General features: G+C 43.1%; 2 protein-coding genes across 3 annotated transcripts; one reads left to right on the top strand and one right to left on the bottom strand.

Moving 5' to 3' along the window:
- The first annotated feature begins 13 nt into the window (after positions 1–13).
- On the top strand, positions 14–12,185 carry ZNF200 (zinc finger protein 200). Of its 2 annotated transcripts, none has more exons than XM_006162963.3 (5): positions 14–209; positions 1,502–1,829; positions 2,667–2,755; positions 3,004–3,127; positions 10,841–12,185. In XM_006162963.3, exons 2-5 carry the CDS (start codon positions 1,586–1,588, stop codon positions 11,593–11,595), a joined length of 1,212 nt encoding a protein of 403 aa, XP_006163025.1. In that variant the 5' UTR covers positions 14–209; positions 1,502–1,585; the 3' UTR covers positions 11,596–12,185. The 2 variants fall into 2 exon arrangements, with proteins under 2 accessions (XP_006163025.1, XP_014437402.1); XM_014581916.2 differs by having other exon boundaries at positions 14–338.
- An 11,332-nt stretch (positions 12,186–23,517) lies between these two features.
- LOC102470382 (olfactory receptor 1F1) lies at positions 23,518–24,462 on the bottom strand. Its single transcript, XM_006163006.2, has one exon. It carries the CDS (start codon positions 24,457–24,459, stop codon positions 23,518–23,520), a length of 942 nt encoding a protein of 313 aa, XP_006163068.1. The 5' UTR covers positions 24,460–24,462.
- Between the last annotated feature and the right edge of the window lie 218 nt (positions 24,463–24,680).

The raw sequence follows: 24,680 nt of genomic DNA, 5'->3' as shown, positions 1-24,680 counted from the left end.
GTGGCGGCGCCGGTCTCCCAGAAGGCGTCGCGCCGCTGCGGTCCTCCTCAACCTGAGGCGGCGCGCACCAATCGTCGCCGGCGGCCTGTGCGGACAGTCGGAAGGGCGAGGGCAGGGCTGGGTTTCTCGCGCCTAGTTTCCCGGTCCCTAGCGCCTCGGTCTCTGAGCCGTCCCCAGCCAGCGCCCAGGGGCCGCAGAGGCCGGAAGAGGTGAGGAGCGCTGCGAGGGTGGGAGCCGGGCTGCGGCCTCTGGGGCGAGGAGCGAGTGCGTTGCTGGCGGCACCTACCCGGGAGCGAGCCCAGTGCGGGCTCCGAGTAGCGCAGCCGACTGTGCTTGAGGTAAAGGTGCCCGGTGGCCAGTGGGAGAGGGCCCAGAGTGGGCCCTAGTGGGATGTCCCCGGCACAGCCGCCATGTGCGGGCACTGCCTGGCCTTGCTTTTGCTTCCTTGGAGAGTCGTTAACGGATCTCCGAAGGGCACCAGAGGGAGCGGGGTCTGAGGGGCACAATATGCAGAGTCAGACCAGCCTGCTTCTAAGCAGATGCCCTCGGTGTTAGACCCCAGACTTCATGTCTGCTAGTCCATTGAGCTTTCTTTTTTCTTTCCTTTTCTTTGTAGCCTATTGATCTTTCTTTCTTTCTTTAAAGGCGGGCGTGCTCACTGGAGAAACAGAAACAGTGAGAGAGTGTGAAATCATTCCCAGCGGTTATAGTCACGCTGCAGTCCCTTCTCTTCCAATCTCCTCAGGGATTTTGGGCTCCCATATGCATGTACCCGGTGTGATTTTTCAAGCCACCACTTCTAGACTTAAACAGGGGTGGGGCATGTGGGAGTCCAGCGCTTTAACCCTTACACCATTGACTGACCCCACCCATAGTTCTTTCTACAAGCCTGAGTTAAACCCTTCCTGAGTGAGTTGTGGTTTTGTTTTGTTTTGTTTTGTTTTTTTGAGAGATTTTCGCTATAGGGCACGTGCGCTCGCCAGACAGACAGAGACAGAGAGACAGAAAGCGAGAAATCACCCCCCAGGGGGGATGGCCACGGGCAATCCCTTCTCCTCCATTCTTCTCTCGGGATCTTGAGCATGCACGCACACGTGCCTGGTGTGAGTTTAAGCCACCGGGTCCAGGACACGAACCGCGGTCAACTACGTGGGAGTCCAGCGACATAGCCATTACACTAACTGCTGGTCCCCCGAGTGAGTTTTGTACTCAATATTTCCCTGGAGTATAGCTCTTGGTCTTCTGCCCGCCACCTTTTGCTCTCTTCCATTTGTTCCTCGAGATTTGGACATTCTCTGGTCTTCATTCTGAGGATCTTCCATTTGGGCCTTTTCAAAGAGTGCACTGTTCATGGGCCTTCCTTTTCACTTACAATTTCTCTACTCCAGCTGTTTTGCAGTTCTGATTTACATGTTATGTAACCTCACTACCCAAGCCACATATTGGAGTACAGTCATCCCTCCCTAGTCTTGTGAATAATCTGTGGTTTCTCTCTTTACAGCTTGGCTCTCTGACAGATTAACTTCAGTAAGAGGTGACTCCTGAAGTCCCCAGAAACAAGTATTATCTGTGATTGCAAGGCATCATGGCTGCAAAAGTGGTTCCTATGCCTGCAAAGCCAAAGTCCTTTATTCTGAGAGTTCCTCCTGACTCCAAACTGGGCCAAGACCTACTTCGAGATGCCACTAGTGGACCTAAGACCATCCACCAGCTGGTACTAGAACACTTCCTCACCTTCTTGCCCAAGCCAAGCCTGGTCCAGCCCAGTCAGAAAGTCAAGGAGACCTTGGTTATTATGAAGGATTTGAGCTCAAGCCTTCAGAACAGAGGTGAGAAGCACATGCTTGTTCACTAGAAGAGAAGAAAGTGGTACTCCCCAGTACCACTGAGACAGGCTTCTCTGTTCATGAATTTGGGTTAGGATGGTAGATTCTGAAAAAGGAGTCAATTCTGGGTGATGTAGTGGTTAAGGCAGCTAGATCCCACGTGATTGGCTGTGTGGTTGATTGAGTCTTGGACCTCGTGACTTGAAAAACACAATGGGTGTGAGTTTGTGCCCAAAATCCTGAGAAACGAGGAGAGAAGGGATTGTCATGTGGTCATCCCCTCTGGGGGAGGCAGGGGAGAATGCTTCCTCACTTTCTCTTTTCTCTCTCTCTGGCAAATGTACGTGCCCTGTAGTAAATGAAAAAAAAAAAAGAGAGAGAGAGAGAAAGAAAGAAAAGAAGGAAGGAAAGGAGTCAATTCCAATACATTAATATATTAGAAAGAAGTACTTTTTTTCAAGCTGGAGCTTGAGAGATATGCTAGAAGTGTGTAAAGCCACAAAATAAACGAAGTGTCTTTTGAAATGTCAATTTTACCCAAACATTCTGGGATACACATCTTTATAGGATAAGGATATCAGGTGAATTACTCAATCAACTTCAGTTGACTCCCAGGTCATCCCCAGCAGGGGGATGCCCACACTATGATCTCTCCTTCCCTTCTTCATTCTCCTCTTGGTTTCTGGGGCATGCACATTCAAGCCACCAGGTCTGGAACAGCTGCACAGTAGGCCCTGTGGGATCCAGCTGGCGCCTGTGGGATCCAGCCGACTCAACTACCACATCACCTAGCTGACCCTTGCTGAGTTTTTCACTAACTGCAGCTTCCTCTTTTACCAGTGCATCCTCAACCTTTAGTGAAGATTCTGCCTAGAGAAGGAATCCAGCAGAAACAGGCAGTGTCTCTGTGTGTGAAAGCTAACCCTGAGGTGGGTTTGGTTTTCCTGCTCACTGAGTGCCTCATCTCCCCTGCTTGACCATCCCCTGTATAAAAGCACATTCTTCTGCTTTTCTTCCAGCTCCTCTCAGCCTGGCTGTCCTGTCTGTGCTGCACCTGTGTGGGATGTGTAGCTCCCATTTGGCCTCCCTTCCCCTGATCTCTGTGTCTCAGTCTTTTACCAGCAGGACAGTCAGGAAACCTCAGTTACTAAGAGGAAAGGGCCTTTTACTCTTTCAGGAACTGGTTTTTGAAGATTTGAATGTATTTCACTCTCAAGAAGAATGTGTGAGCCTGGATCCTGTTCAGCAACCCACCTCAGAGAAGGAGGGTGACAGTGATGTTGGAGAGATGGTGTTATTAGGTAAGAAATCAAATATTTTGTGTGTGTGTGTGTTTTAAGTTATAGGAAAAGCATGCCCTTAATCTTTTGAGCCTCTAGGGCACTGTTCACATCTTTTTTTTTTTTCCTCCTAGAGAGAGATTTTTGCCATAGGGTACATGCACTCACCAGAAGGACAAAGAGAAAGCAGGAAATCAACCCCCAGAGGGGATGGCCACACCAAAAAATCCTCTGTTTTCCTCCTGGGATTTTGGGCATACATACACACATACCTGGCATGAGTTTCAAGTCTCCAGGTCTAGGACATGAACCCCAGTTAGCCATAGGGGAATCTAGCTCTTTAATCAGTACGCCACCTGCTGGCCCCAACTATTCACATCTTTTAAGCACATGTGCTTACATTTTAGCGTTTTTTTTTTTGTTTGTTTGTTTTTTATCCCAGGCAACAAAGCCTAGCCACAGAGCTCCAGCTGAGGGTGGCTATATCCCCTGTATCTTGTGGGCAGCAAGGGGACAAGGGACTTCTCTTGATTAAGCAAGACATTCAAACACATTAAAAATGTAGGCAGACTGCTTCTGAATCCGTTTTTGGGTGCCTACAGTTTCCCAACAGGTATATTTAAATTAATGTTTCTGTTGGACATATAATTAATTCTTTTAAATCCTCCTCCCTTTTTTTCTTTTTGTTTAGTAGGTGTGATGCCTACTATTGTTAAGTGAAAACATATCCTACTGTTGGGTGAAAATATTTCCTAACACTGAGCACTTAAGTGCTTTTAGGTACTAGGCACTCATCCAAGTGCTTTGTGTGCATTAATGGTCTCACGTACTATCCACAGTAGTACTGTGGTGTAGAGGAATTATTACTGCTTTACAGATGGCAGAACTGAGTCGGGGGGGGGGTAAAGAAACTTGTAATTCACACAGTGTAAGAAGTGGACTTAGAGAATCTGGCTTCAGTTTGAAGTCATGGCCCAGTGCTGTTCTGCCTCCTGGCAGGGATTTTGCTTTGAATTCGCTAGGTAAGTAGTGAACAGGACCTTCCTTGTTAGTCTCTGTTTCTCAGTATTGGTTGACAAATGTCCCCAGTGCTACATCTGAACTGAGCTGGCAGCAGTCTCTCTTTAGCCACCTAGGGGATACTTCAGTTTTCTCTAGAAATGCACTGCTACCCTAGAGGCAGGTGTCTACTGGGTGCCTAATAGTTTTACCTTTGCCTTTGGGGCCGTTGCATCTGAAGCTGAAGTTGAGCAGAGAGTAGGCAATCGAGGCATTGTCTGGGGAGACACAAATCCATTATGATGATTGAATTTTCAACCCTATCTTACTAGTTTCTCACAGAAAGGGAGAAATCACCCCCCAGGGCAGATGGCCATGCTGCAGTCCCTTCTCCTTCATTCTCCTCTTGGGGTCTTGGGCACGCATGCACACGCTCCTGATGTGAATTTAAGCCACCAGATCCGGGACTCGAACCACGGTCAACTACATGAGAGTCCAGTGACATAGCCATTACGCCAACTGCTGGTTCCCTTATTCAGCTTTTAACCCAACATTAAAGTGTTCCTTTAATGGGAAACACTGGGAGACATTGTTACTAAAATTAGGTATATGACATGAAACCCGCTGTCACTGACAGTGAAGCCTGCTGTCACTGACAAGTTTCTTTTTTTGCCAGAGGGTATGTGCCCGTACCAGAGGGAGGAAGCACCCTCCAGTGAGGTGTGGTCACACTGTAATCCTTTTTCTTTCATTCCTCTTCCTCATCAGGATATTGGGTTTACATGCACACATAACCAGCTTGCTTTTCAAGCCCCAGGGGCCAGGATTTGATCTACAACTGGCCATTTGGGATCTTACTTCCTTAACTATTGAGTTAGGGACCAGCTCACTACTACTATTCAATATTGCTTTAGATATTAACCAGTGCATTAGATGGGAAAGAAATCAGATGTATACCTTTTGAGAAAAAGGTGAAACTATCTCTGTTTACATTTGATGTACAACTGAAAAATCCTAGAGCAGCGGTCTCCAACCTTCCCGGTATCAGGGCCAGCCATGTGGAAGATAATCCCTCCATGGACTCCCTTACCCTAGAGAATATCAGAAAATGTAAAATTAATACACAGGAATCATTAGCTTTCACACATACAGACAGACAATTATTTAGATGATTACTGTGGGAGACCCTATTAAAATAGAAACTTGAGGGTGGGAACGGCAGATGGCATGGTAATTAATGGCACTGGATTCCCACATGGCTGACCACGGTTCAAGTCCTGGACCTGGTGGCTTGCATTGTTAATTTCCCTTTCCCTCTTTCTCTCTGTCTGGTCAAATTTTTAAAAAGTAATAAATGGAATTAATAATTCTCTCAGAAAAAAAGAAACATGGAGGCCAGCGGATGGTGTGCTGGTTAGAGACACTGGACTCCCACATGACTGATAGCAGTTCGAGTCTTGGACCTGGCAGCTTGCTTTCTCATTTTCTCTGTTTTTCTCTAGTCAAATTAAAACAAATGATAACAAAGTTAAATAAAATAATTCTCTAAAAGAAATAGAATGGGGAATCAGCAGTTAGCGTAATGGCTGTGTTGCTGGATTCCCACGTAGTCGACTACAGTTCACGTCCTGGACCTGGTGGCTTAAAATTCATGCCGGGCGCCGCGTGTGTGTGCGTGCCCAAGATCCTGAGAGGAGAATGGAGGAGAAGGGATTGCGGCGTGACCGTCCCCCCTGGGGGGTGATTTCTCGCTTTCTGTCTATACGTCTCTCTGTCTGTCTGGTGAGCGCACGCAGCCTATAGTGAAAATATCTCAAAAAAAAAAAAAAATAGCATGAAAGATTAAGTAAGTATCTTAAAATCAATTTAGGAAATGTTCTAAATTTATGATGAAACCTTAAAACACTTCTAAACAGCACAAACATAATCTGAATGAATGAAAATAATTACCATGTTCTTGGCTAGGAAGGTTTCTTTAACATCTTAAAAAGATCATTTCTTCCTAAGTTGATATATGAATTCAATCTAGTCTGTTCAGCAACACCAATGTAGGACTTTCCCCCTAGAACTGGACAATCTGCTCTCAAATTCAGTTGGAAAAATAAATAAGATTAAAACATTTTATAATAAATGAGCATTTGGGAGAGATTCTAGTCCTATCAGGAATTAAAAGCAGTCCAGAAAGCCTCTGTAACTAAAACAGTGTGGTATTGGCATATGAGTAGATAGACCAGTGGGATGGAATAAAAATTTTAGAAATGGCCTCAAATACACACGTGAGCTTAGTATGTGATAAAGTTGGTTTCTTAAATCAGCAAGGTAAAGGACTGTTTTAAATTTGCCAGAAGGTACAAGCACCAAAAGAGAGACAGAAGACCAGCAAATGGTGTGGAGGTTAGGGCACTGGATCTCACATGGCCAGCTGCACGGTTTGAGTTGCGGGTCTGGTAGCTTGAAAATTACACCAGGCACGTGTAGGCATGCACAAAATCTTGAGATGAGAATGGAGGAGGGATTGCGATGTCAGGGGATGATTTTCTTTTTCTTTTTCTTTTTCTTTTTTTTTTATGGAGATGTTTTTGCTCTACCACATGTGTGCTCGCCAGAAAGACAGAGACAGACAGACAGTGAGAAATCACCCCCCAGAGGGGATGGCCACGCCACAATCCCTTCTCCATTCTCCTCTCGAGATTTTGGGCACACATACACACACGCCCAGCGTGAGTTTAAGCCGCCAGGTCCGGGACTTGAACTGCAGTCGACTACATGGGAGTCCAGGGACATAGCCATTACACTTAACTGCTGGTCCCATGGGGGATATTTCTCACTTTGATTCTCTCTGGCAGGTGCACATGCCCTATAGGGGAAAAAGAGGAAGAGAGCATCTTTCAGGGGAGGATGGTTATGCTCTGTTTAGCTATTGCCAGAGATGGCCACGCCACAATCCCTTCTCATCCATTCTCCTTTTGGGATTCCGGGCACACACATATATGTGTGTGTTTTTCATGCTGCCAGGGCCAGGAACAGTCGTGGGAGTACAACTACCTCAACCCCCACGCCACCTGCCATTCCCCATTTTAATTTAAATAATTATTTATTGGGGGCTGGCAGGCGGTGTGGTGGTTAGGGGGTCTGGACTCCCACATGGCCAACCATGGTTCAAGTCCTAGACCTGGTGGCTTCCTTTCTCACTTTCTCTCTCTCTGGTCAAATTGGAAAATAATAATAAATAAAGTTAAAATAATCTTTTTTTTTTTTAAAAAAAAAGAAAGATTTATTGGACCAGCACATGATATAATGGTTACATCACTGGACTCCCACATAACCGACTGGACCCGGCAACTTGAAACTCATGCCAGCATGTGTATGTGCATGCGCAAAATCTCAAGAGGAGAAGTGATTGTGGCGAGGCCACCAAATTAAACTCCAAATATATTAGAGTTAGCTATAAAACTAAGTCATAGAAGAATGTTCAGAAAGAAAATAGAACTTTGTGAGATCTTGAAAGACTGGTGTATTTTTTTTTTTTTTTCTGGTTTTCTGTTGTAGACTTCCAGCAGAAGCTTCAGTTAAAAATACATTTCAGGCAGGGGGGGGGAGGGGTAAGGTTGGACTCCCACATGGCTGGCCATGGTTCAAGTCTTAGACCTGGTGGCTTGCTTTTTCACTTTCTCTGTCTGTCTGTCTCTCTCTCTCACACACACACACACACTGGTCAAATTAAAATAAATAATAAAGTTAAAATAATTTCTAAAAATACATTACAGGCTACCCTGAAGCCTGGTGGTTAAGGGAGCCAGATCCCACATGGGTGACCATAGTTTGAATTCTGACCCAGCAGCATAAAAAAAATTGTGTGCGTGTGTGCGCGCGTGAGTGCGTGCGTGCGCACAAGTCCCCAGGGATGGAGAAGATAATAGGAGAATGCTCTTCTTGTCTGGCAAGTGCATGTGCCCTCTAGCAATGAAAAAAATCAATTATGATTGAAAAAGAGATTGAGATTTCTAATTTTTAAGATGTATGAATGGGGGAACCAGCAGTTAGTGTAATGGCGATGTTGCTGGGCTCCCATTAAAAAAAAAAAGATGTATGAATGGGGGGCCAGCAGTTGGCATAATGACTATGTTGCAGGACTCCCATGTAGTCAACTGCGGTCTGAGTCCCAGACCCAGGGGCTTAAACTCAATGCTGGGTGTATGTGCGTGCATGCCCAAGATCCTGAGAGAATGGAGTAGAAGGGAGTGTGGTGTGGCCATCCCGCTGAGGGGTGATTTCTCTCTCTCTGTCTCTCTCTCTCTCTCTTTTTCTGGCAAGCGCATGCACCCTATAGCAAAAACCTTTCTCAAAAAAAAAAGATGTATGAATGTCTTAACCCAAAATGTGAAATACATCTATAATAAGAATCTATTTGTTACTTGTTAAATGTTGTAAGACTTAATGCTAGCAAGATTAGGTAAATTGGTATTCATATTTGATGACTATATTAAGATTTGAACAACTTTGGAAAACCTTATGGCAGTATATATCAAGAGTGGTGTTGGGTACCAGCAGTTAGTGTAATGGCTATGTTGGTGGACTCCAACATGGTCGACCACGGTTCGAGTCCTGGACCCAGTGGCTTAAACTCAGGCCGGGCGCGTGTGCGTGCGTGCGTGCCCAAGATCCCAAGAGGAGAATGGCCATCCTCCCGGGGAGCGATTTCTCGCTTTCTATCTCTCTGTCTGTCTGGCGAGTGCACATGCCCTATACTAAGAAAAACCTCCAAAAAAAAAAAAAAAAAGTGGTGTTGAGCCAGAAGGTGATTTGTATAAGGCTGGACTCCCACATGGCCAACTGTAGTTTCATTCTTAGACCTGGTGGCTTGAAAATTATGCCAAGCACATGTGCGTGCATCCCCAAGATCCTGAAAGGAGAATGGAGCAGTAGGGATTGCTGTGTGGCCATCCCTCCAGGGTGTTATTTCTCTCTCTCTCTCTTTCTCCAGCAAGCATGCCCTGTGGCAAAAACCTAAACATAAAATAAATAAGTTAATTAATTAATTTTTAAAAATTGGCAAATGAGGCCAGCTGACAGCATAGCAGTTATGTTGTTGGACTCCCACATGGTTGACTGTGGTTCAAGTCCCAGACCTGGCAACTTGCTTTCTCATTTTCCCTTTCTCTTTCTCTGTCTTTCTCTGGCCAAATTAAAAATAAGAACAAATAAAATTAAACAATTAAAAAAAAATTGGGTGGGGGGTGGCATATGCCTGAACAGTCATTTTCACTAACCTAAGGGAGTGGTAAAAAAAAAAATCTATTGGTGTAAAATTGCTAAATCCAACAAAGATTCACAGCTAGTTTCAGGATTAGCTGTGTATCTCAATGCTTGATTTAAACCCTCTACTCAGGGCTGGCAGGTGGCATGGTGGTTAAGGATACTGGACTCTCACATGGCTGACCATGGTTTGAGTCCTTGACCTGGCAGCTCTCTTTCTCACTTTTTCTCCCTCCCCTCCGGTCTAATTTTAAAAATAAATAAATAAAGTTAAATCTTTAAAAAAAAAAAAAAAAAAAAAAAGGCAAACCTCTACTCTCAGTGAATTGTTCAGAATTTAGGTGTCCCTTGTCATCTCACGTGCTCACAGCATACTTTTTTCACTTCATTGTCTAGTGTTTATAATCAGTTTACACAGAATTTTTTTGTAGTATAAATACAAAAAAGTCTAAAATAAGTATACTCACATTTTCATAGAATGTGCACACCCATCTAATCACCACTCACAATTGACTATAGTACCCAGCAATCCCTCTCGTGCCCCTGGCTCAATTTGTCTTCCTCAAAGAAAAGCACTCCTAACTTCTAATACCATAGTTTAATTTAGTTTATTATAGTCTCTTAATGGCCAAATAATAATCCCTTGTGTGAAAATGTTATACTTCCTTTAATTTTTGCCATTTGGCACAAAACTTGTTCCCAGTTTTCCATTGCACTGGATATTAGAATATTCAGTGCTGTAATATTGTGATGTTAATTAACATAGAGATAATCTAGAAGCAATTCATCTCTTACTGTTCATTTATTATACTCCTAAAGATTACGAGTAGTATGGGACTGGCAAGTAGTGTAATGGTTACATCGCTGGACTCCCACATAGCTGACCATTGTTTGAGTCCCAGACCCAGAGGCTTGAAACTCATGCCGAGTGTGTGTGCATGCATGACCAAAATCTTCTAGAGGAGAGTGGAGGAGAAGGGATTGTGGTGTGTCCATTCCCTCAGGGGAGTTATTTCTCACTTTCTTTCCATCTCTCTTTTGGTCTCTATGGCAAGCACATGCACTCTATAGCAAAAATCTCTCTTAAGAAAAAAAAGATTATGAGTGGGACCTTTATTGTTTATATTCTTCCTTTCCTAGTCCTTAGCTGAGTGTTCTATATGAAGTATAAAGCCAGTATGAACTTGTTGCATAATTGATGCCTGTTGAGAAAACAGATAAAAGTTTTTCAGTACATCCCCCACTCATTTTATTTTTTAAAAATTTTAAAGTAAAAAGACCCTGTACATACATTGTGGGGGATGGAAATCTTTATCAGTCATGTATCTCATCCTCAGTAAGAATGATAGGGAGTATTACTGCCAGTCCTCAGACTTATAACTTTCAAGGTTATTGTTTCATGAGAAATCAGACTTTTTTCCCCTACCTGCTGTTGTCATATCTCTCAAAAGTTATTCAATTCTCTCTCTGTCTCATTAGTCAATGACAATAATCCTGAGGGTGAAGACCTTCAAAAGGAATCTGTCGAGAATGCAGATTTGAGAGAGAAATCTTCAGATTGGGGTGAAATGGATTGTTCTTTGGTCTCTGAACAAACTCCAGATTGCCGTGAAGAAGAAAGACTAAAAACATCTGTTCCACAAAAAAAGAAAATGAGGAATCTTTTAATCACCATTGAAAATGATTCTCCACTAGAGGAACTATCCAAATTTGTGGATATCAATGTTATTGCACTTACTAGAAATCGAAGAACAAGGAGATGGTACACTTGCCCACTGTGTGGGAAACAGTTTAATGAAAGTTCTTACCTCATTTCCCACCAGAGGACTCACACCGGAGAAAAACCCTATGACTGTAGTCATTGTGGGAAAAGCTTCAATCATAAAACAAACCTCAATAAACATGAGCGAATCCATACAGGGGAGAAACCTTATTCCTGTTCTCAGTGTGGGAAAAACTTTCGTCAGAATTCTCATCGGAGTCGACATGAAGAAATTCATATACGCGAAAAAATATTTCGGTGTATAGAATGTGGGAAAACCTTCCCAAGGAATGCAGACTTTGTGCTTCATCTGAAGAGTCATGATGCTGTGAGGCCATATAGTTGCAAAAAATGTGGGAGGAGATTTGGCCGGCTTTCAAACTGTACCCGGCATGAGAAAACCCATGTGGCATTTAAGACCCAAAAGCTTAAGTGGGACCAGGAAAGTTCTGATGGTCCTACCTCAAACTGAAAAGTTTTGTAAGAAATTCTGAATTCCCAGGCTATCTGAAAAGATAGAGATGTGAAAAACCTCATTATAGCCAAAATTGTATATATACCCATGTTGGTTGAAACCTCAAGTTGTTAGAAAATTCACAGCAAAATAAACGACTTTAAGGGCTATACCTCAATTAGCATCCAGGCTTTTTGGACTAAGGATCTTTTGTTTGTGAAGTTGTACAACAGTGTACAGATCACATACCTTTTCTGAGAAAGACTGAATGTTTAGTCTAGAGCCTGCTTACTTGTGAACAGAGTATCTCATGTCTATTGAAAGTTAACCCTTTTATTTCCCATGTGGGAATTCACACTTGAAAAAAAGAATGCAAAGTTCCCTGTCTGGAACTGTGTTTCTCTGAAAGAACCATCCTACTGATTTGTAAAGCCAACAGCTTCTAATAGCAATTCATATAACCCTCTTAAGACCACCCTGTTCAGGCTTGATTGTTGAAAGGAATTGTTTACTTCGAATATGGGAAAACCGCAGCATTTGAATGTCAAAGACTTATTTGTATGTGATCAAAACTAATAACCAATAACATTTGCAATTTGTGGTGAAAACGAACTGTTTTCCAGAAATCTTTCATAGTTTAAAAATGTCTATTGTTCTTGCTGTATTATGTTCAGCTGTCTACTTTCAAACAGCTGTCTGGTTCCTCTCCCTTGCCAAAAGAGGTTTGGATGGTTCAGGCCCAAGCATCAGCCTATTAGTGGAAAGCCCTTGTCCCTCTGCTGAGCCATGATCTTACCTACTAGAAAGGAAGTCCCAGGAGTTTGAAAAGGAAGGCTGTACCTGGATGAAGGCAGGAAAAAGTTGGCTTAAATCTAGGGCTTACCTTACCATAGGCTTGCTTCCCCTCTACATCGTCATCAGAACTTTTACAGTGGGATGGTCACTATCGCACAGGGAAAGGATTTTGTTAGAACTCATGTCTCTAGAAGTCAGCTCATATTGCCTCCCAAGACACAGGATTCCAAGTCTTCATTGTAATGACTGTTTGTTGTCTTTGGCCTCCTGATAGCCAGACCCTCCTGTCCTCTCTGCCTTTAAGCAAGGTCAGTGGTGCCTTCATGGGTATAAGTTAGGGATTCTTGATCAGTTTTGCATTAGGTTTCCCAATGTCTTACATTGATATTTGGCTTGGAGTGGGTTAAATCTATCAACTGGTTGGGAAAAATTGTTACAAAAACTTTTCCTGTTCAGAAACATACCTTTCCACTTATTAGAACATCCCTAAGTTAAATTTTTTCTCTTAATTCTACATAATTTTGTTATTGTAAATATTTTTTCACATACACACACACACATATATAATATACATATATATAGTACATATATATTTTTTTTTAAAAGAGGTTTTTGTCTGAAGGTGTGTGCACTCTCCAGACAGAGACAGAGACAGTGAGAGGGAAAATGAGAAATCACCCCCCAACTCCAGGGAGATGGCCAGACTGGAATCCCTTTTCCATTCTCCTCCCAGGATATTGGGCACACATGTGCACATGCCCAGCATGATTTTTTTTTTTTTTTTTTTTTTTTTTTTTGACCAGGTAGAGACAGAGAAAGTAAGAGAATAAGCCACCAAGTCTGGGATGCAAGCTGTGGTCAGCCATGTGGAAGTCCAGCACCTTAACCACCACGCCACCTGCTGGCCCACTGGATCCTGGCCTCAAACTATGCAGCCAGCCAAATGGGATCCAGGAATCTTGAACTCTGCACCACCTACTGGTCCTGCCTTTTGGTTTTGGTTTTGTTTTGTTTTAATAATTATTTTATTAAATTTTATTCATTCATTCATTAATTTTAATTTGACTGGAGAGAGAGAAAGAGAGAGGAAAGTGAGAAAGCAAGCCACCAGGTCCAGGACTTGAACCATGGTCGGCCATGTGGGTGTGTCCAGTGCCTTCACCACGCCACCTGCCAGTTCCCAGTGCCTATTGGTTTTTGATTGATTTTTAACACATAATTCTAAGGTTTGTGTTTCAGTACAAAGCATTCTAAAACAAAGAAATTTTGAAACAGTAACAGGAAATAAAATACTTAAAGGCCACAGAAACTGTTCTTTAACTGTATTTCAAGCCAGCAGTACCCTTTAAAAGTGGGGACAGAATTGACTGCCAGTATCAGTATTATTCTTTGGAAGTCTAGGTAATACTCTGGATGGATAGTATAGTCATACAGTAGGACAGAGGGCATGGGCCAACCACAAATGCCAGAACCTCTGGGAGGCTGTCCAAAAGTTACTAAATAACTGGAAAAATAAATGGGAAAAAAAAGTGAACAACAACATTGGGTTGTCGGAAAAGTCACTACGTATTTTCTATGGCTTTCTGTGAAAAATATGTCATGACTTTTCTGATGACCTAATGGTTTCCAGTATAGCAGCAAGAGCTAGAAAATACAAAAAACGAGTGATCAGTTCCAGTAGCTCCTACACATCAAAACTATCCTCTAAACAGCCAGCTGTTTCGGGGGGGCTTGAGTCGGAGGGAGATTAAGACCATCACGTATAGGTGCGTATGTAGCACAAGTGATGACAGGTGCTAGAAACAACAGGATTCCGGAAGAGTGTGGGGTTTTCTGAGAGTGCTTAGGGGAGGTGGCGTTAAATGACAAGAAAGGAACAATTTTTAAATAGGAATGGCTAGGAAACATGAATGTTCAGGCTTACTATAATAGTAATCAGATAATTATATGTGAAAAGAACAAGATGTCATTTTAGGTGTATTAAACAAGCACAGGGTTTTTTTTTGTGTATGTGTAAATGTGTGGTTTGGCAAAAGGGATGACGGTGACATCTGTCTACACTGTGACAAGAATGTTAAACAATTATTACCTCTTGGCTCAGAAATTTAATGTCATTAAAAAAATCATAACATAATACTGAAAAATTAGGAACAATCTTTAGTTGAATAAATATGAAGGGTTATTATAAAGGTAATAACAGTGTTTTCATTCATCTCAGTTGACAGGGTGGGTCTTTTTCCTTTCTCTCTTGAGCCCATACAGTTTTACCTTTATCCCTGTCACTTCACCAAATTGATTTTGTCAACAATCACTAAAATCACCAATGTGCTCTAATTTCCTCAAATCCAGCCTTCAAATACCCATTAGTAGGGACTAGCAGATGGCGTAGCAGTTATGTTCCTGGACTCCCATATGGCCCACCACAGTTCAAGTCCTGGACCCAGTGGGTTGAAACACAAACTGCAGGGACCAGCAGTTAGCATAATGGCTATGTCGCTGGACACCCATGTAGTCGACCGCAGTTTGAGTCCCAGACCCGGCGGCTTAAACTCATGCCGGGCATGTGTGTGTGCATGCCCAAGATCCCAAGAGGAGTATGGAGGAAAAGGGATTGCAGTGTGGCCATCCCCCCAGGGAGTGATTTCTCGCTTTTTTCTCTCTGTCTCTGTCTTTCTGGCAAGTGCACGTGCCCTATAGCAAAAACCTCTCAAAAAAAAAAAAAAAGAAAGAAAACTCAGGCTGTACACTTGAGACTGCACGTTCAAGATCCTGGGAGGAGAAGGGATTGCAGCATGGCCATCCCCCTTCGGGGGTGATTTCTCACTTTCCCTCCCACTGTGTCTCTCTCCCAAGTGAGAACACTTTAGTGCAAAAACCTCAACAAGCTGCCCGTTGGTCTTTGGCTGTTTCTTTGGCATTTTACATCATTGATCACTCCTTTCCTGAAATCTTTCCCTGCTCAAGTTTGCAGAACATCCTTTACTGGCTTTTTGCCTATTTCATTGACTACTACTCCTTGGTCTTCTGTGTTGGATTGTCCTTTTCCTGAACATCTAAATCAGTGATTCTTAACTTGGCTGCCCACTAAAATCACCTGTAGGGCTTTTAAAAACCCTCAGGCTGAGAGCCCTCCCCAGACTGATTAAATTACAATTTCACTGGGTTCATACATTAGTTTTGTTTTGTTTTTTAATGTATAATATGTTTCAAAGCTTGCTTTTTTTTTTTTTTTTTTTTTTTTAAAAGGCACATGCACTCATCAGAGACAGACAGGGAGACAAAGTGAGAAACCAGGCTGCCAGGTCTGGCGGTCAGCAACGTGGGAGTCCAGCAGCTTAACCACCGTGCCATCTGCTGGCCCCTGTACATCAGTTTTTTTAAGACACTGTTAAAGAAAAAGTTCAATGATACTTGCTGAAGCCTGGTAAGGAAATCTTTATTCAGGACCATTGGAGTAGGTGTAGAGACCACCGCATTGCAATGTCTTGGAGTTGAGAGAAATGGACTTAATTTTTAATATAGCATGGGCAAATGGGAATTTATATCCAAGGACCATGGTGGGGATCAATGAAATGGAAAGTTATAAGAGAAAGCATCAGGAGTTAGAGGGATGGTGGCTAAACACCTAAAGGATTCTTGCCGAAACTAGACTAGGTGGTAAGGCATCATCTGGGGAATACTAGAAGAGGATGAACCTAATCAGATATTGAGGGTAACCATGTATTGAAGATGGGTGGATTCTTGCTAAACTGATTTAACAGGACTTGGCTAAAACGATTTTATGAGGAAGTGCACAGGTGGACCCTAGGAGAAGTTTCAAAAGCCTGACTCAAGTTTGACCAAGTAAAAAATCTGTCAGCTTCCAGGTGATCCCAAAGGTCAGCCAAGGTAAAAGCCACTGTTGTAAAATTGCTCAGGGCTCAGTCTAGCCCACTTATGTCTATGGATAGCTCTTGCTATCAGAGGTTTTCTTTTTCTTTATTATTATTTTGTATTTAACTTTCTTTCTTTCTTTGACTAGAGAAGAACAGAGAGAGAAGGAAACTGAGAAAACAAGCCATCAGGTCTGGGACTTGAACTGTGGTTGACCATGTGGGAGTCCAGTGTCCTTAACCACTACACCACCTGCTGGCCTGCTCTCAGAGGTTGTTCAACACTAGGAGCACAGTAAAATCACCACAGTAGCTTCTAAAATTACTAGTGTCTGTGGCCACTGCCCAACAATATGAATCCCCTGGTCTGGGGTGAGGTAGAGAATTGCCATCAGTGATCTTCCCCTTTCATAGTGCCAGGTACCAGCTCCAGGTGACCTGTTGTGGGACTTCTCAGCCACTGTAGTTACATGAGCCAAAGTCTTCTCTCAGGTGTCTGTACATACACTTTTGGTTCTCTCTAGGATACCTTGACTAATAATAGACTACATTCTGGACCATAAAACATACCTTGGCAAGTTTGAAAGAATGGAAATCCTACAGAGCATGCTGTCATCTCACAATGAAATTACACTGGAAGTCAATAAGAAAGATACCTGGAAAATCACCAAATATTTAAAAATTAAACATCATACTTCTAAATAGCATGTGGGTCAAAGAAGTGTTAAAAGAAATTTCAAGATTTTTTTTTTTTCAGAGAGATTTTTGCTTTGGGGTACATGCACTTGCTGGAGAGACAGAGACAGATAGAAAGTGAGAAATCACCCCCCAGAGGGGATGGCCATGCCTCAATCCTCCATTCGCAGGATCTTGGGCACACACATACACGCACCTGGAATGCATTTCAAGTTTCCAGATCCAGGACTAGAACCATGGTCAGCCATGTGGGAGTCCAGTGACATAACAATTACATCATCTGCTGGCCCCAAGATATCTTTAACTTTTTTTTTTTTTTTAAGAGAGTTTTGCCGGGAACCAGCAGTTAGCGTAATGGCTATGTCGCTGGACTCCCACGTAGTCGACCGCGGTTTGTGTCCCGGACCCGGTGGCTTAAAACTCACGCCGGGCGCGTGTGCGTGCGTGCCCAAGATCCCGAGAGGAGAATGAAGGAGAAGGGATTGTGGCGTGACCATTCCCCCTGGGGGATGATTTCTCGCTTTTCTGTCTCTATGTCTCTCTCTGTCTGTCTGGCGAGCGCACGCGCCCTACAGTGAAAATCTCCCCCCCCCCCAAAAAAAGAGAGTTTTCCCATAGGTGATTGCACTTGCCAGAGAGACAGAGAGGGAGAGAGAGAAAGCGAGAAATCATCCCCCAGGGGGACATGGTCACGCTGCAGTTCCTTCTCCGTTCTCTCTGTATTTTGAGCACACATGTACTCAGTGTGAATTTTAAGTCACCAGGTCTGGGATTCAAACCACTGTCAACTACTTGGGAGTACAGCAATGTAACCATTATGCCATCTGTTGGTCTCCAATATCTTTAACTATTAATACATTAAAACAAAAACAGAATTTAGCAAAATTGTGGGATGTAGCAAAAGCACTGCTTACAGGGAAATTTAAAGCATTGAATGCATATATTAGAAAAGAAGAAAGGTCTGAATTCAATAATCTGTTTACCTTAGGTAACTAGAAAAGGAAGGGCAAATTAAATCTGAAGTAAAAGGAAAAAAGTAATAATGAAATTTAGAGCAGAAATCAATTAATTGAAAACAAATCAAAATCAATTAAACAAAAGCTGGTTCTTTTTATTCATTTATTTGCTAGAGAGCACACATGCTCACCGGAGGGAAGGGATGAGAAAGCACCTCCCTCTCCCATGGGGAACAGTCACACTGCAATCACTTCTCCATCTCCCTCTAGGGATTTTGTTCACGAATTCACACATACCAGTGTGGGTTTGTTTGTTTGTTTAAAGAGATTTTGCCTAGGGTGTGTATGCTCTCAGAAACAGAGGGAAAGTGAGAAATCACCCCTCCCCACAGTGGGGATGGCCATGTAGTAATCCCTTCTCCATTCTCCTCCTGGGATCTTGGGCACACACACACATGTACCTGGTGTGAGTTTTAAGCCACAGGTCTGGAACTCACACCGTGGTCAGCTACATGGGAGTCTAGCAACACACCCCCTACACTGTCTACTAGTCCTACCAGAGTGTTTTTCAGGCTGTCTAGGACTGAGGTTTGAACTGCATGATTGACTATGTGGAATCCATCTATCTTAACTACTAGGCCATGGGCTAGCCTGCTGGTTCTTTTTAAATAACAGCAAAATTGATAAACTTCTATTCAATCTAACTAAAATATTTATATATATATCATGCCAGGCACATGCATGTATATGCCCAAAATCCCAGGGGGAAAATGGAGAAAAAGGGATTGCATAGTGACTGTCCTCTCTAGGGAAGTGATTTCTCACTTTTTCTCTGTCTCTGGAGACCACATGTGCCCTACGGAAAAAACAAACAAAAAACTAAAAAAAGGACTAGCAGGTGGTGTGGTGGTTAAGGCACTGAATTCCTACATGGCTGACTGCAGTTCAAGTCCCAGACCTGGCAGTTTGTGTGTGCGCTCTCTCTCTCTCTCTCTCTCATGAGTGCATGCCTTGTAGAAAATTTAAAAATATTCCATAGTATATGGGACCAGCAGGTGGAATAGTGTTTAATTTAAGGCACTGGACTCCCATGTGGTCAACTGCGGTTCAAGTCCTGGACCCAGTGGCTTGAAACTCACACCAAGTGCATGTGCACGTGTGCCCAAAATCCCAAGAGGAGACTGGGGGATAAGGGATTATGGCGTGGCCATCCATTCTGGAGGGGCGATTTCTTGTTTTCTGTTTCTCTCTCTGGTGAGCATACACGCCCTATAGCAAAAATCCTTCAAAATTAAAAAATTCCATAGTATGTATGTTCTATACTTTTTCATTAAAATAATAATGATAAAATAAATCTAAAAAAAAAAGACAAAAATAGAAGAGGGACAATCACTACTGATTCCCTGGACTGTGAAAGAATAATAAAAGAATATAAACAACTCTGTGTCCATAAACTTGTTATCTAGGTGAACAGATTGCTTCTCACTCTCCTTTTCTGTCTGTCGCTCTCTGGTCAAAATTGAAGAATAATGATAGTAAGTACAAGTAAAAATAAATAAATCTTTTTAAAAAGAAAATAAATTTCTATAAAAAAAAAAAGACACTATCTACCAAAACTCACACAAAGAGAAATAGGCCTATGTGTTGTGTATTAAATAAATTGAATTAGGGAACCAGCAGTTAGCGTAATGGCTATGTCGCTGGACTCCCACGTAGTCGACCGTGGTTTGCGTCCCGGACCCGGTGGCTTAGAACTCAAGGTGGGAGTGTGTGCGTGCATGCCCAAGATCCCAAGAGGAGAATGGAGGAGAAGGGATTGCGGCGTGACCATCCCCCCTGGGGGGTGATTTCTCACTTTCTGTCTCTATGTCTCTCTCTCTCTGGCGAGCGCACGCGCCCTATAGCAAAAACCTCTCAAAAAAAAAAAAATGGAATTGGACTGACCCGTAGCATGGTGGTTAAAGGTGGCTGGATCTCACATGGACAACATGAGCGCTTGCCAGAGAGAAAGTGAATAATTGCCCTTTAGGGGAGATGGCCACACCACAGTCTCTTCTTCTCTGTTCTCTTCTTGGGATTTTGGGTTCACACACACATGTACCTGGCATTTTTTTCAAACCACTTGGTCTGGGACTCAAACTGCAGTCAGCCATGTGGCATCTAGCACCTTAAACACTATGCCACCTGCTGGCCCCAGATAAAGGATAATTTTTTAAATTTGTAAAAAAGCTTTGTTGCATTAGCAAAAAAAAAAAAAAGAAAGAAAGAAAGAAAATACAAATTGAAATATATGTGAAAATTAAAACAGTATTTTAGTAATTTTATTTAATAAAGACAAAACTAACAACTTCAAACATTATTACAATGTCGTAAAAGGCAATCCCATTCCTTGCTGAAAAATAATTTGATAACTTTCTGGAAGGCAATTGGTAAATATGAATTGCAGTGTTAGCTATCATCCAGAATGGCTGCTTTTAGGAATTTGACCATAAGAAGTAGTTGACGATGGCTACAGATACGTGTTTAAAAGTAAAAGGTTTCTTTGGGCCAGTAGATGCCATGGAGTTGGGGGCAGCTGGATCCCACAAGTTGCTAGAGCAACTTGATGGAACTAAAAAGGGCAATTTAAACATTTCAGAGACAATATAGTAATTTGGAAAAGCTTTTATTATAAAATGAAAGTTGAAAAATCAGGATGTAAATTAGTATCTAAATATCTTGAGGGGCTAGCTGGTAGTGTGGTAGTTAAGCCGCTAAACTCCTACATGGCCAACTACAGTTTAGTTCCCAAACTTGGTGGCTTGCTTTCTCACTTCACCTCTCCTCTCTGGTCAAATTAAAAAATAATAATAAATAAAATTAAATAAAATAATTCTTTTTTTTTTGAGAGAGAGGTTTTTGCTATAGGGCCATGAAGACAGAGAGAGAGAGAGACAGAAAGCGAGAAATCACCCCCCAGGGGGGATGGCCATGCCACAATCCCTTCTCCAATCTCTTCTCGGGATCTTGGGCATGCCCGCACACGCCCCTGGCGTGAGCCCAAGCCACCAGGTCTAGGACTCAAATCGCGGTTGACCACATGGGAGTCCAGTGACATAGCCATTATGCCAACTGCTGGTCCCAATAAAATAATTCTTTAAAAATAATATCTTGAGTGAATTGAAATAGATGCAACAGATCAATAAAAAAAAAGATATACTTGGGTATCTGGATATTTGGGTGTGGGAGTTACATTTTTATTTATCTTCTGAGAGAGAGAAGGAGGGGCACCCCAACAGAGTCTTCACACCCCGGCTTCTCTCAGCCTCAGCCAGCCAGGATGGTGGGCACTTGTGTGCACTGAGCATGTACAGGGAGGCCTGAGACACAAACCCAGGACCTTGTCATACAGGTCCAGTGTCACAGTGCCATTGACTGGGTCCCATGGAAGGTATTTCTTTCTTGTTTGACTTATCCATATTTTTGCTATAATGGTATGTGATATGTAAAGCTCAAGTAGGAAGATAAAAACAATTAGCTCAAGTAAGTGGCAAAATTTGGGCTTTCTGGAACTCTAAATAAACCCTCCACTTCTTGTTCCAACAACAGTCTTATTTTCCCATCAGATATGTTCCTATCAAAGTCTCTGTTGTAGAAAGACTAAATAGCATTAATATTCAGGAGGTGACCTGGCACTCACAACCGGGTTGTGGTCTTTTCCTCGTGAACAGAGAATTTCATAGAAGGTCAGTATTGGATAAGGCCACTCTGTGTCAAATGCAGCAAGACAAAAGAAGACCTTTTGTAATCATGTCTAAGCACAAAAACGTAACTTGTCCTATCCACAAAAGGGAACAAATGTCTCCTGTGCTTGCTGACATGAGTGACTGCTGCTTCCTTGCCAGTCACAGCTTTGGCCTTGGTATGTATAGTAGTCTTCCTTCCTTTTAGACAAAATAAGTTACCTAATCAGAACTGTCCCTACTCAGTAACAGCTAATACAGAGAAAAGACCTAGTTTCTAATTCTTCTTCATATCACATCACGAAATCCTGAGTCTTACAGTAAATCCTCTTAATTACCCTCTTATCTAGACACCTCATGATTCCCCAATTTTTCCTTTTTATAATGCTAATAAACCCAATGTATTCAACTACACCTGTGTTTCTAGTAGCTTTTTAAAAATTATTATTATTTTTTTTAATTTGACCGGGGGTGCGGGTGAGGGGGAGTGAGAAAGCAAGCCACCAGGTCTGGGACTCGATTCGTGGTTGGCCATGTGGGAGTTAACTGTCATGCCACTTGCCTGTCCCTAGTTTCTTTTTGTTTGTTTTTTTAGGAAAAACATTTATAGACTAGGGTTTATTGATTGTTAACACTCATCATTCCATGAGTTCATAGGGAATAGATTCCAGTAACTCAGGTTCCTTTCCATTGGTTCTCACAAAGTGTGCTGCTCTGGGTGGAACAGGCTGACATTTTGGTTGAACCCAGTAACCTTTCTCTCTGGCATCCTTCTTTTTCTGGTCATTTTCCTTCATATGTTTTAGGGAAGCTATCTCTGCTCTTAGAATGCTTAATACGCTCAATACGCACATTAATTCTCTTGGTGAGAATCTTGCCCTTGTTTGTTTAAACAGTGCCAACAGCATGCTGGGTAACACTGTAGACTCTTCCAGTTTTGCCATGGTAACATTTTTGGGGCGTTTTTGAACAGCCCCCATTCCCTTGATGTCTACATCTTGAATCTCTATCTTTCTTGTAGATTTCAATGTATGTTGCCAAAGGAACCTCTCCATGTTTTCTAAAAGAACATATATTGGGTGTGTTCATCATTTTGGTGGATTACTGGAAGATGGCAGTTCTGGCCAAAGGCTTTGGTAGATTTTGGTGAGAGGGCATTGACAACAGGAATGTTCAAGCCATTTGATTAAAGGCACTCCCATCTTTAACTTTAAGTCTGTATTAAAAGTTTTGTTCTGGGGCCAGCAGATGGCATAGTGGCTAAGTTGCTAGACTCCCACATGGCCAACTGCAGTTGGAGTCCCAGACCTGGTGGCTTATAACTCATATCAGGTGTGTGTGCACGCGTGCCCAAAATCCCAGGAAGATAGTGGAGAAGAGATTGTGGCATGGCCATCCCTCCTTGGGGGATGATTTCTCACTTTCCCTCTGATTGTCACACAGTGAGCCCAGGTACCCTAAGGCAAAAACCTCTTTAAAAAAAAAAAGTTTTGTTCCCTCGGGGCTAGCAGGTGGTGGTGTAATTAAGACACTAGATTTCCACATGGCCAACCACTGTTCTAGTCCTAGATATGGAGACTTGAAGACAGTAATGAGCATGTGTATGCATGCCCAAAATCTGAGAGGAGAATGGAGGAGAAGGGATTGTGGTTTGGCCAACTCTCCAGGAGCTGATTTCTCACTTTCCCTCTCTTTGTCTCTCTCCAGCAAGCACATGCACCTTATGTCAAAAACCTTAAAAACAAAAAAGAAAAGGAAGGAAGGAAAGAAAAAGGCTAGTTCCTTCAAGATAGAGGGTACATGTCTCAGAAAAGACAAATGCTAAGTTTCACACAGTAGAAAAAGCAGTCAGGATTCTGTAGGAAATTAGTTCCCTCTATGATTTTTTTCTAGTCCATATCATTGAGTAGAAAATACTTTCATAGCAATCACTTTTCCAAGAGCCCCTTTCATGTCCCTGTTCCTCAGGCTGTAGATGAAAGGGTTGAGCATGGGGGTCACCACTGTATACATCACAGCGGCTGCTATATCTTTGTCTGCTGAGTGGGGAGATGAGGGGTTAAAATACAGAGAGATGATGGTGCCATAGAAGAGGAAAACCACAGCCAAGTGGGATCCACAGGTGGAAAAAGCCTTCCACCTTCCCTTTGTGGATGGGACTTGCCAGACAGCATAAGCAATACGAATATATGACACCAGGATGAAAACAAACGGAGCGACCATTATCAGCCCTGCCTCAAAAAGAATCATCACTTCATTGAGGTGCGTATCTGAGCAGGAGAGTTGCAGGAGGGGGGTCACATCACAGAAGAAGTGAGGGATGGCATTGTCTGCACAAAATGAGAGTCGAGCCATCAGCAGGGTGTGCAGTAGCATATCCAGGATGGCAACAACCCACGATCCCACCACCAGCAGGACACAGAGCCGAGGGGTCATCTTTGTTGTGTAATGTAAGGGGTGGCAGACTGCAACAAAGCGGTCGTACGCCATCACAGCCAGGAGGAAATTGTCCATGTCCACAAACACAAAGACAAAGAACATCTGTGTGAGACACCCGGGGAAGGAGATGGTCCGCGCCCCGAGCACGTGACTGGCCAGCATCTTGGGCACAGTGGTGGAGGAGAAGCAGACATCCACGAAGGACAGGTGGCTGAGGAAGAAGTACATGGGGGTGTGCAGGCGGGAGTCTGTGGCCACGGCCAGCACGATGAGCAGGTTCCCCAGGGCCGTGGCCAGGTACATGCTCAGGAAGAGCACGAAGAGCAGCTGCTGCTGCCGGGGCTGCCTGGAGAGGCCCAGGAGGAGGAACTCGGACACGCGCGACTGGTTGGTCCCGCTCATGCGTCTGAGCCCAGATGCAGAGATCTGAAATGCAGAAGCTGAAGCTCTGGATTCAGGAAGTCAAGCTGAAGCCCTGGTCATGGTAACAAAACCTTTATGAGAGTTGTTACTCAGTCAGAATATGTCTCTAATTCCTACTCCCCTACTTCCCACTCCCAGTCCTAAATGGCTGGTCCCACTGGACTCATTACATTAATTCTGTGAAAGATAACAGAGACTAT

This window comes from Tupaia chinensis, unplaced genomic scaffold, assembly GCF_000334495.1.
Source record: "Tupaia chinensis unplaced genomic scaffold, TupChi_1.0 Scaffold141247_1, whole genome shotgun sequence".
In the NCBI taxonomy this organism is placed as follows: Eukaryota; Metazoa; Chordata; class Mammalia; order Scandentia; family Tupaiidae; genus Tupaia; species Tupaia belangeri.
This window is presented reverse-complemented; position numbering and strand designations above follow the sequence as displayed.